The sequence below is a fragment of the Oncorhynchus mykiss genome, chromosome 8, assembly GCF_013265735.2.
Source record: "Oncorhynchus mykiss isolate Arlee chromosome 8, USDA_OmykA_1.1, whole genome shotgun sequence".
NCBI lineage: Eukaryota > Metazoa > Chordata > Actinopteri > Salmoniformes > Salmonidae > Oncorhynchus > Oncorhynchus mykiss.
In genome coordinates this window covers 41250531-41263789 of record NC_048572.1, presented here as the reverse complement: position 1 = coordinate 41263789, position 13259 = coordinate 41250531, and the positions used below count along the sequence as shown (strand labels likewise).

Sequence of the window (13259 nt, the reverse complement as noted above, 5' to 3'; positions counted from 1 at the left end):
CCAGCTGTCTTTCAGGCATTAGTCAATGATGTCCTGAGAGACATGCTGAACATCTTTGTTTTCGTTTACCTTGACGATATCCTGATTTTTTCACCGTCACTCCAGATTCATGTTCAGCACGTTCGACGTGTCCTCCAGCGCCTTTTAGAGAATTGTCTTTTTGTGAAGGCTGAGAAGTGCACTTTTCATGCCTCCTCCGTCACATTTCTCGGTTCTGTTATTTCCGCTGAAGGCATTAAGATGGATCCCGCTAAGGTCCAAGCTGTCATTGATTGGCCCGTCCCTAAGTCACGCGTCGAGCTGCAGCGCTTTCTCGGCTTCGCGAACTTCTATCGTCGTTTCATCCGTAATTTCGGTCAGGTGGCAGCTCCTCTCACAGCCCTTACTTCTGTCAAGACGTGCTTTAAGTGGTCCGTTTCCGCCCAGGGAGCTTTTGATCTCCTCAAGAATCGTTTTACATCCGCTCCTATCCTTGTTACACCTGACGTCTCTAGACAGTTCGTTGTCGAGGTTGACGCGTCAGAGGTGGGCGTGGGAGCCATTCTTTCTCAGCGCTTCCTCTCTGACGACAAGGTCCACCCATGCGCGTATTTTTCTCATCGCCTGTCGCCGTCGGAACGTAACTATGATGTGGGTAACCGCGAACTGCTCGCCATCCGGTTAGCCCTAGGCGAATGGCGACAGTGGTTGGAGGGGGCGACCGTTCCTTTTGTCGTTTGGACTGACCATAGGAACCTTGAGTACATCCGTTCTGCCAAACGACTTAATGCGCGTCAGGCGCGTTGGGCGCTGTTTTTCGCTCGTTTCGAGTTCGTGATTTCTTATCGTCCGGGCTCTAAGAACACCAAGCCTGATGCTTTGTCTCGTCTCTTCAGTTCTTCAGTAGCCTCCACTGACCCCGAGGGGATTCTCCCTGAGGGGCGTGTTGTCGGGTTGACTGTCTGGGGAATTGAGAGGCAGGTAAAGCAAGCGCTCACTCACACTCCGTCGCCGCGCGCTTGTCCTAGGAACCTTCTTTTCGTTCCCGTTCCTACTCGTCTGGCCGTTCTTCAGTGGGCTCACTCTGCCAAGTTAGCCGGCCACCCTGGCGTTCGGGGTACGCTTGCTTCCATTCGCCAGCGTTTTTGGTGGCCCACCCGGGAGCATGACACGCGTCGTTTCGTGGCTGCTTGTTCGGTCTGCGCGCAGACTAAGTCCGGTAACTCTCCTCCTGCCGGCCGTCTCAGGCCGCTTCCTATTCCCTCTCGACCGTGGTCTCACATCGCCTTAGATTTTGTCACCGGACTGCCTTCGTCAGCGGGGAAGACTGTTATTCTTACGGTTGTCGATAGGTTCTCTAAGGCGGCTCATTTCATTCCCCTTGCTAAGCTTCCTTCTGCTAAAGAGACGGCACAAATCATCATCGAGAATGTTTTCAGAATTCATGGCCTTCCGTCAGACGTCGTTTCGGACAGAGGTCCGCAATTCACGTCTCAATTTTGGAGGGAGTTTTGCCGTTTGATTGGGGCTTCCGTCAGTCTCTCTTCCGGCTTTCACCCCCAGTCTAACGGTCAAGCAGAACGGGCCAATCAGACTATTGGTCGCATCTTACGCAGTCTTTCTTTTCGCAACCCTGCGTCTTGGTCAGAACAGCTCCCCTGGGCAGAATACGCCCACAACTCGCTTCCTTCGTCTGCGACCGGGCTATCTCCTTTTCAGAGTAGCCTCGGGTACCAGCCTCCGCTGTTCTCATCTCAGTTCGCCGAGTCCAGCGTCCCCTCCGCTCAGGCTTTTGTCCAACGTTGCGAGCGCACCTGGAAGAGGGTCAGGTCTGCACTTTGCCGTTATAGGACGCAGACTGTGAGGGCTGCTAATAAGCGTAGAACTAAGAGTCCTAGATATTGTCGCGGTCAGAGAGTTTGGCTCTCCACTCAGAACCTTCCCCTTAAGACGGCTTCTCGCAAGTTGACCCCGCGGTTCATTGGTCCGTTCCGTATTTCTCGGGTCATTAATCCTGTCGCAGTTCGACTTCTTCTTCCGCGATACCTTCGTCGCGTCCACCCGGTCTTCCATGTCTCCTGCATCAAGCCCGTCCTTCGCGCCCCCGCTCGTCTTCCCCCCCCCCCCCCCCCATCCTTGTCGAGGGCGCACCCATCTACAGGGTCCGTAGAATTTTGGACGTGCGTCCTCGGGGCCGTGGTCACCAGTACCTCGTAGATTGGGAGGGGTACGGTCCTGAGGAGAGGAGTTGGGTTCCCTCTCGGGACGTGCTGGACCGTGCGCTGATCGAGGATTTCCTCCGTTGCCGCCAGGTTTCCTCCTCGAGTGCGCCAGGAGGCGCTCGGTGAGTGGGGGGGTACTGTCATGTACTGTCATGTTGTGTCTTGTCTCTGTCCTTTCCCTTCACCCTGTCTCCCTCTGCTGGTCGTTGTTAGGTTACCTTTTCTCCCCCTCTTTCCCCCAGCTGTGCCTTGTCTCCTCCTAACCACCTCGTCACCCCTTTTCCCACCTGTTCCCTTTTTCCCTCTGATTAGGTCCCTATATCTCTCTCTGTTTCTGCTCCTGTCTTTGTCGGATTCTTGTTTGTTGTGTTTCATGCCTGAACCAGACTGTCGTCATGTTTGCTGTAACCTTGTCTTGTCCTGTCGGAATCTGCCGGTCCGTCTGAGCCTACCTATGTTTGGTAATTAAAGAAGCTCTGTTTAAGTTAATTCGCTTTTGGGTCCTCATTCACGCACCGTAACACACACAGCCCTCATTAGGTTTGATTGTGAAGAATTACCTCATGGCTTTGTCCCCCAGACCTAAGCACACGCACACGCGTGCACGCGCACGCGCACGCACACGCACACGATTTCCTATAACAACAGGTCGTTCACACAGGGTGAAATAAAACATTAAATTCGCTGAGTATGATAAGGTGATGGGTATAATACCCATCTGTCAGAGTAGGGGCTGTAACTCTGTCAATATGCTCCATATAAAAGAAAAAAGAAAGAGGGGGGTAGAGAAAGTGAGAGAGAGAGACCTTGGGGCAGTGAGGCATAGAGTTAGACTACTGTTGGATTGGGCTGTATATCAAGGCTACACAGAGAGAGAAAGGCTGAGGTATTGTATCTCTATACAGACAATACAGAGCTATATGACACTCTGGGAATCAAGAACGTGAAGGTGAGAGTCACGTGTATGCAAACCCAGATTACATAAGGTAACAATGTGGATGCTTTTACATACATTCATACTTCATATTAGACTTTTAAACATGCACAAGACACAATAAAAGGGGGGCAAACTATTTGTGTTTAATGCAGCCATAGTTGGGGTTTCTTACCTTGGGTAATTGGTGCAGTACTGAGTGTAAATGTGGAACTCTTGACTCTGGAAAAGAAAGATAAAATAATGGCATTCCTGTTACATTAGCATTAGTCCTTGCAAACATTCATACCAGTAACGGAGAAACTATCTTCTCTTGAATCAACCAACATTCCTCTTTGACTAGAGAATTTTAAAGACCTTGTAAAATGTTTGTGAATGTTAAAGTGACAGTGAGTTTACATTTACAGTGAATGGATTAGTGTGTCTGTATCAATGGGAAGAAGGGTGGTCACTTTGGATGAGTCAGTGGTAAAGCGTTCCTGAGCAATGCTTACTGAGCTAGAAACAGGGAATAAGAAGGCCTCTCTTCAGTTTTAAGGTAGAGAATGAAAGTGAACCTTATTATTATGATTACCAGTATCCATGTCTTATTAAAGGCTCTGTTGAGCACTATGCTGTAGGCCAGGGCTCCCCAACTCTCTTCCTGGAGAGCTACGCTCCTGTAGGTTTTCAGTCCAACCACAATTGTAACTAACCTGGTGGAAGTTAACAACCAGCTAATTATTAGAATCAGGTGCGTTAGATTAGGGCTGGATCGAAAACCTACAGGACGGTAGCTCTCCAGGAATAGGGTTGGAGAGCACTGCTGTAGGTGCTGTGATTAAAAGCCCCCCTGTTCCATCCCTGCCCCTTTAATATTTTTATTTGCCTCTATTACTGGAATCTCTCCACCATAAACTAGCCAGCTAACTAGCCAGCTAACGGTCATCAGCTAACCTCTAGCTCGGACAGTTTGTACAACGTGATTCAACCAGAGCATACCGGGCCTATTTTTCTCTCCATATCCCCGGATTCCTATCGCAAGCTATGAACCTTCTCACCTTCCGACCTTCGCCAATAAAGTCCCCTGAATGCTAGCTGTCTAGAGCACAATGAACTGTTGGCTTACGAGGCCCATCGAATACATTCCGAAGCCACTAGCGAGCAGTCAGCTATCCTTTGCTAGCGGTCATCAGACGGATCGGACAACTCTCGCCAGTCTGTACAGCGCGACTCAAACCAGAGCTAGTCGGACTTATTCTTCTCGATATCTCCAGATTCCTACCGCAAGCTCTGAACCAATTTTTTAAAAATATTTTTTTACATTTTTATTATGATTATTTTTGTAACAAAAATAAAATTCACCTGGAGTTATAGCAGCTAACGACCCCTGAACGCACAGCCGCTAATCTGCAGCCTGCTAGCTATCTAAAGCACATTGGACGGCTGGCTTTAGAGGCCCATCGGACAAATTTCTTCGGCCACTATATATATTTTGCCAATTTTACCACACGGAGACCTGCTGATCCATCCGCTGATGTAACTGCCACAACAGACTTCCCTCCGTCACGTCATCCCTCTAAGGCCTTTCTGTTAGCCTGCTAGCCCCGTGCCGCTAGCTGCTTGAAGCCACGCACTGGTCTTGTATGATCACCCGGCTACGCATGCCTTTCCCTAACGTAACCATGCCGTGTCGATTGCTGTTCTGGTTTGTAACTATTGTTTTGTTTCACTTTAGAGCCTCTAGCACTGCTCAACATGCCTCGGCTAACAATTTAGTTCCACCCCCCACACACGCAGTGACATCACCTGGTTTAAATGCTATTTCTAGAGACAGTATCTTTTTCATTATCACTATATGCACAGGTTTATCCCCACTGTATTCACATCCTATACCTTTGTCTGTACATTATTACATGAATATATTCTACCGTGCCCAGAAATCTGCTCCTTTTAATCTGTTCTGAACGTACTAGGCGTCCCGTTCTGTTAGCCTTTAGCCGTACCCTTATCCTACTCCTCCTCTGTTCCTCTGGTGATGTAGAGGTTAATCCAGACCCTGCAGTGTCTACCTCCACTCCCATCCCCCAGGCTCTGTCATTTGTTGACTTCTGCAACCGTAAAAGCCTTGGTTTCATGCATGTTAACATTAGAAGCCTCCTTCCTAAGTTTGTTTTATTCACTGCCTAAGCACACTCCAACAATCCGGATGTCCTAGCCGTGTCTGAATCCTTCCTTAGGAAGACCACCAAAAACCTTGAAATTTCCATTCCTAACTATAACATTTTCAGACAAGATAGAACTGCCAAAGGGGGCGGTGTTGCAATTTACTGCAAAGATAACTTGCAGAGTTCTGTCTTACTATCCAGGTCTGTACCCAAACAATTTGAGCTTCTACTTATAAAAATTAACCTTTCCAGAAACAAGTCTCTCACCGTTGCCGCTTGCTATAGACCACCCTCTGCCCCCAGCTGTGCCCTCGACACCATATGTGATTTGATTCTCCCCATCTATCTTCTGAGCTCGTGCTGCTAGGTGACCTAAACTGGGACATGCTTAACACCCCAGCCATCCTACAATCTAAGATTGATTCCCTCAATCTCACACAATTTATCAATGAACATACCAGATATAACCCCAAATACGTAAACACCGGCACCCTCATAGATATCATACTAACTAACTCACCCTCCAAATACACCTCTGCTGTTTCCAACCAAGATCTCAACGATCACTGCCTCATTGCCTGCATGTGTCGAACTGCTATGCTTTATCTTGGCCAGGTCGCAGTTGCAAATGAGAACTTGTTCTCAACTAGCTTACCTGGTTAAATAAAGGTGAAATAAATAAATAAAATAAAAAATGTCAGTTTCCATCTCTCATGCATCCTTGCATTACAAAGACAGAGGCAACATGACTTAATTAACAAAGCTGGAATTAACCTTGCACTCCTCCTCCCTTACTCTCATTCTATTCCATTTTCTCTACCTCGATCTCACTGACTGTCTCTCCTGTTCCCTCTCTTTCGCTCAGTCTCTCCCTTCTTGGACATTTACATCTCTTTCCAAAAATACATTTCCCAAAGTAATCGGCCTATTTCTCAGGACCAGATGCTAGAATATGCATATAATTAGCTTAGGATAGAAAACACTCCAACGTTTCCAAAACTGTAAAAATATTGTCTGTGAGTATAATAGAACTGATATTGCAGGCGAAAGCCTAAGAAAAATCCAATCAGGAAATGACTCATATTTTGTGTTCCTATGCATCCCTATTGGCCATTGAAAGGGATATCAACCAGAATCGTTTTTCTACGTGTTCCTAAGGTGTTTACAGCCTTTAGACGTAGTTTCACGCCTTTATGTTGAAGAATGAGCGTAAAGGACCACATTGCGTAAGTGGCCAGCTGAGGGCTATCAGGGTGATTCTTGCGTAAAAGACAGAGGTAGCCATTTTTCCTCTCGGTCCAACTGAAAAGCCAATTATCCTGGTTGATATATTATCGAATAGATATTTGAAAAACACCTTGAGGATTGATTATAAAAAACGTTTGCCATGTTTCTGTTGATATTATGGATATAATTTGGAATTTTGATTTTTTTTTAGGCGTTGTAGTGACCGCTATTTCCGGTGGATTTCTCAACATAACGTGACAAACAAACAGAGGTATTTTGTGTATAAAAATAATCTTTATGGAACAAAAGGAACATTTGTTGTATAACTGGCAGTCTCGTGAGGGAAAACATCCAAAGATCATCAAAGGTAAGCTATTTTTTTGATTGCTTTTCTGATTTTCGTGACCTAGCTACTTAATGCATAGTGTACATAATGTTATGTTGTGCTATCGATAAACTTACACAAACGCTTAGATTGCTTTCGTTGTAAAGCATAACTTCAAAATCTGAGACGACAGGTGGGATTAACAAAAGGCTAAACTGTGTTTTCCTATATTGCACTTGTGATTTCATGAATATGAAGTCACGCCCAGTCACGCTCTGACCTAAACACCATAGAGAACCGAGGGCTCTCTATGGTCAGGGCGTGACATCACTAGTATTCTACAATGTAGAAAATAGTAAAATAAAGAAAAACTCTTGAATGAGAAGTGTCCAGACTTTTGACTGGTACTGTACATATCGTACATGTGTATGTGCGAACACACACACGCACAGCCTGGAGGTTCGCTGTGGGAAAAGCCGTGAATTGAAAAACAGGGTTTTGAAATCAAATCAAATCAAGCTTTATTTATGAAGCACATTTCAGACATGGAATGCAACATAATGTGCTTTATAGGAAAACAACTAATAAAAACAAGTTAAATAAAAACATAAATATTTACTTCACCACAAGCAGAGGATAAAAACCAAAAGAATAACAATACAAACTGAATGACAAAAAAAATACCCGAAGGATTAGCAAAGCTAAAAAGTTTTGGTCCCCCTCAGGTTCTCTGGCAGGCTATTCCAGAGGCTGGGGGCATTATAACTAAAGGCTGCCTCTCCATGCCTCTTGGTCACAGGCCTTTGGGATAGTTAAAATGCCAGTGATAGAGGACCTGAGGGACATACTGGGTACATAACTTAAAAGCATGTCTGACATGGATTGAGGTGCACAGTCGTGGATTGATTTAAAAACCAATAGTAGAATCTTAAAATGTATTCTGAAACCCACAGGCAGCCATTGCAGAGACCTTAAAACTGTGTAATGTGTGCTCTCTGGTCTTGGTCAGTACCCATGCTGCAGCATTCTGTATGTTTTTCAGTTGACCAATAGCTTTCTTGGATAGACCAGATAAGAGAGCATTTCAGTAGTCAAGCCTGAATGCAATAAAAGCATGGATGAGTCTCTTTGTATCAGCCTGAGAGAGAGGGAAATGGCCGCACCTCAGGTGGTAAAAATCTATTTTGGTCACATTCCTGTAACACCTGCACAGGATCGGTACAGCCGAACATCACACCTGCGGGACAGGTACAGGATGGCAACAACTGCCCGACGTTGCTGCCTATGGGCTGCTGAGGACCTGCCTTACAACGGGCCTACAAGCCCTTTGTCCTGCCTATTGCGGACAGTCTGAGCACTGATGGAGGGATTGTGCATTGCTGGTGTAACTCGGGCAGTTGTTGCCATCCTCCACCTGTCCCGCAGGTGTGATGTTCGGATGTACCGATCCTGTGCAGGTGTTGTTACACAACAATTGAGTACAACTTTGTACTCCAAAGTCATGAAGCGCACGTTCCCTAGTTGCAGACAAAATGTCAAAAAGTTCCATTCCTGTCCGTAGAAACATGTCAAACGATGTATGGAATCAATCTTTAGGATGCATTTAACATAAAACGTCAATAATATTCCAACCGAAGAAATCCTATGTCTGTAGAAAAGCAATGGAACGAGAGTTGCTAGACACCTGACTAATTCCTCTCTCATTCAGTCCCACTTCACAGTAGAAGCCTGAAACAAGTTTCTAAAGACGGTTGACATCTAGTGGAAGCCTTAGGAAGTGCAACATAACCAATATCCCACTGTGTATTTAATAGGGGCTGGGTTGAAAATCGACCGACCTCAGATTTCCCACTTCCTGTTTTGGATTTCTTCTCAGGTTTTTGCCTGCCATATGAGTTCTGTTATGTCTGTGAAGACATTATTCAAACAGTTTTAGAAACTTCAGAGTGTTTTCTATCCAATAATACTAATAATATGCATATATTATTAACGAACTGAGGAGCAGGCCGTTTACTCTGGGCACCTCTAGGTACCTTTCATCCAAGGTACTCAATACTGCCCCTGAAGCCATAAGAATTAAACCCTTTACAATGAAGAGCTGTGAAGTTATTTGAAATTTTATGAATTGTCTTTGAATAACAGGGTCCTGAATAAGGGCCGTTTCTTTTTTTTGCAGTTTACTTATTCCAGTTACTAATAAGCACGCACCCATTAAGTTAATTAATTAACCTCTTAAAGCTAGGGGGCAGTATTTTCACTTTTGGATAAATAGCGTGCCCAATTTCAACTTCCTGCTACTCATGCCAGGAATATAAGATATGCATATTATTCATAGATTTGGATAGAAAACACTGAAGTTTCTAAAACTGTTTGAATCATGTCTGTGAGAATAACAGAACTTATGTAGCAGGCAAAACCCCGAGGACTAACTGTTCAGAATTATTTATATGTTTTCCCCATATCTCTTCCCTATTGTCTTTGCCATTGGAAATTTAATACAAATATACTTTCAGTTTCTACATCTTCCACACAATGTCGCCAGTGTTTGGAATATGGCTGAGGTTATTTCTTTGTCTTAGCAGGAAGTAGGCCAACTCCGAACAGGGACCCTTTTGTGAGTTGCACAAGACATGATGAGCAGAGTTGGTTTCTTTTCGTTCATGTATTGAATACAGATTGCCCCGTCTACAATTTGATCGATTATTAACGTTTAAAAATACCTAACGTTGTATTACAAAAGTAGTTTGAAATATTTTGGCAAAGTTTATAGGCAACTTTTGAAATATTTTGGAGTGACGTTGCGTTTTATAAATGGACATTTTCGATATACAGTGGGGCAAAAAAGTATTTAGTCAGCCACCAATTGTGCAAGTTCTCCTACTTAAAAAGATGAGAGGCCTGTAATTTCATCATAGGTACACTTCAACTATGACAGACAAAATTAGAAAAAATTATCCAGAAAATCACATTGTAACAATTTTTATGAATTTATTTGCAAATTATGGTGGAAAATAAGTATTTGGTCATCTACAAACGAGTAAGATTTTTGGCTCTCACAGACCTGTAACTTCTTCTTTAAGAGGCTCCTCTGTCCTCCACTCGTTACCTGTATTAATGGCACCTGTTTGAACTTGTTATCAGTATAAAAGAAACCTGTCCACAACCTCAAACAGTCACACTCCAAACTCCACTATGGCCAAGACCAAAGAGCTGTCAAAGGACACCAGAAACAAAATTATAGACCTGCACCAGGCTGGGAAGAATCTGAATCTGCAATAGGTAAGCAGCTTGGTTTGAAGAAATCAACTGTGGGAGCAATTATTAGGAAATGGAAGACATACAAGACCACTGATAATCTCCCTCGATCTGGAGCCCCACGCAAGATCTCACCCCGTGGGGTCAAAATGATCACAAGAGCGGTGAGCAAAAATCCCAGAACCACACGGGGGGACCTAGTGAATGACCTGCAGAGAGCTGGGACCAAAGTTACAAAGCCTACCATCATCAGTAACACACTACGCCGCCTGTGACTCAAATCCTGCAGTGCCATACGTGTCCCCCTGCTTAAGCCAGTACATGTCCAGGCCCGTCTGAAGTTTGCTAGAGAGCATTTGGATGATCCAGAAGAAGATTGGGAGAATGTCATATGGTCAGATGAAACCAAAATATAACTTTTTGTTAAAAACTCAACTCGTTGTGTTGGAGGACAAAGAATGCAGAGTTGCATCCAAAGAACACCATACCTACTGTGAAGCATGGGGGTGGAAACATAATGCTTTGGGGCTGTTTTTCTGCAAAGGGACCTTGACGACTGATCCGTGTAAAGGAAAGAATGAATGGGGCCATGTATCTTGAGATTTTGAGTGAAAACCTCCTTCCATCAGCAAGGGCATTGAAGATGAAATGTGGCTGGGTCTTTCAGCATGACAATGATCCCAAACACACCGCCCAGGCAACTAAGGAGTGGCTTCGTAAGAAGCATTTCAAGGTCCTGGAGTGGCCTAGCCAGTCTCCAGATCTCAACCCCATAGAAAATCTTTGGAGGGAGTTGGAAGTCCGTGTTGCCCAGCAACAGCCCCAAAACATAATTGCTCTAGAGGAGATCTGCATGGAGGAATGGGCCAAAATACCAGCAACAGTGTGTGAAAACCTTGTGAAGACTTACAGAAAACGTTTGACCTCTGTCATTGCCAACAAAGGGTATATAACAAAGTATTGAGATAAACTTTTGTTATTGACCAAATACTTATTTTCCACCATAATTTGCAAATAAATTCATTAAAAATCCTACAATGTGATTTTCTGGATTTTTTTTCTCATTTTGTCGGTCATAGTTGAAGTTTACCTATGATGAAAATTACAGGCCTCTCTCATCTTTTTAAGTGGGAGAACTTGCACAATTGGTGGCTGACTAAATACTTTTTTGCCCTACTGTATATGGTTGGAATTAATCGTACAAAAGGACCAATTGTGATGTTTATGGAACATTTATTGTACCTTTATTTAACTAGGCAAGTCAGTTAAGAACAAATTCTTATTTTCAATGACGGCCTAGGAACAGTGGGTTAACTGCCTGTTCAGGGACAGAACAACAGATTTTTACCTTGTCAGCTCGGGGGTTTGATCTTGCAACCTTCTGGTTACTAGTCCAACGCTCTAACCACTAGGCTACCCTGCCGCATGCCAACAAAAGAAGCTCGTCAAAAGTAATGTATATTTTATATTTTATTTCAGCATTTTGTGTAGCGCCTGCTACGCTAGCTCTTTTGTTTACTACTGGTGAAGATGGGTGTCTGCTATCAGATAATAGCTTCTTATGCTTTCGCCAAAAAGCATTTTTAAAATCTGACATGTTGGCTGGATTCACAACGAGTGTAGCTTTAATTGAGTATCTTACATGTGTGATTTAATGAAAGTTTGAATTTTATAGCATTTTATTTGAATCTGGCGCTCTGCATTTCCCCTGGCAATTGGCCAGTTGAGACGCTAGCGTCTCCCTATCCTCAAGAGGTTTTCAGAAAATGACTGTAAAAATGGTTAAATCCCCTTAGATTGATGAGCAATTGAGTGGAGGAGAGATTGACTTCATCACTACTTGTATTTGTGAGAGGTGTTGAATGCATCGAGCTGTCTGTCTAAACCACTGGCACACAGCTCAGACACCCATTCATACCCCAAAAGACATGCAACAAGAGGTCTCTTCACTGTCCCCAAGTCCAGAACAGACTATGGGTACTACATAGAGCCATGACTATATTAAACTTTTTCCACAACTGACGCAAGCAGTAAAATTAGATTTAAAAAAAACAGATAAACTCCTTATGGAACAGCGGGGACTGTGAAGCAACACAAACATTGGCACAGACACGTGCACAGACACACACACACACACACACACACACGTACACACACGCACGTCATTGAAAATAAGAATTTGTTCTTAAAACTTGTTGGGGATAGGGGGCAGTATTTTCACTTTGGATGAATTGCGTGCCCATAGTGAACTGCATCCTACTCTGTCCTAGATTGCTAATATATGCATATTATTATTACTATTGGATAGAAAACACTGAAGTTTCTAAAACTGTTTGAATTATGTATGTGAGTATAACAGAACTCATAGGGCAGGCAATCTTCCAAACAAGAAGTGAAATTCTGAATGTGGGTCAAATTTGACGTCATCGCCCCTTCCCTTCCAAATAAGATATGGATCTTGTAGCACTTCCTACGCCTTCCACTAGATGTCCTCATTCAGTAGAACGTGGAATGGAGCCTCTGGTGTGAACTTTGACCGAATGGGAGGGGAAATAGTCACTGTCTTAGCAGAATGCAATTTCCCTGTGGCGCATTTGTCTGTTGATGTCACCGTCGTTCCATTTGGCTGCAGATGAAAACGTATGATCCGGTTTGGAACGTTATTGGAAATATATGAAAATAACATCCTGAAGATTGATTCTCTACTTAGTTTGACCAGTTTATTCGACCTGGAATATATATTTTTGAAGTTTTCGTCCGATTTCTCCTGGACCCGCGTCAGCTTTTGGGCACGTGAGCTGAAAGTGCTAGCAAATGCAGCTAATTAGACACTAGTATTGGACATTATGGAACAAAACAATAATTTATTGTGGAACTAGGACTCCTTGCACTGCATTCTGATGAAAGATCATCAAAGGTAAGTAAATATTCATGATGTAATTTCGTATTTCTGTTGACTCCAACATGGCGGAGAAATATATTTACGTCTGAGCGCTGTCTCCGAATATTGCATGGTAGGCTTTTTCCATAACGTTTTTAAAAAAATCTGACACAGCGGCTGCATTAAGAACCAGTGTAGCTATGATAAAAATTACAGTACATGCTTTGTAAGTAGGAAAACCTGCAAAATCGGCAGTGTATCAAATACTTGTTCTCCCCACTGTATTGAT

At 43.9% G+C, this 13259-nt stretch overlaps 1 protein-coding gene across 1 annotated transcript in view; it reads right to left on the bottom strand.

Moving 5' to 3' along the window:
* LOC110529918 (pleckstrin homology domain-containing family G member 1) overlaps positions 1-13259 on the bottom strand; it is a 122777-nt gene that overhangs the window by 19930 nt on the left and 89588 nt on the right. The window contains exon 5 of the mRNA XM_021612580.2: positions 3311-3357. Coding sequence (XP_021468255.1) covers positions 3311-3357 — 47 coding nt within the window. The remainder of the gene's footprint in view (positions 1-3310; positions 3358-13259) is intronic.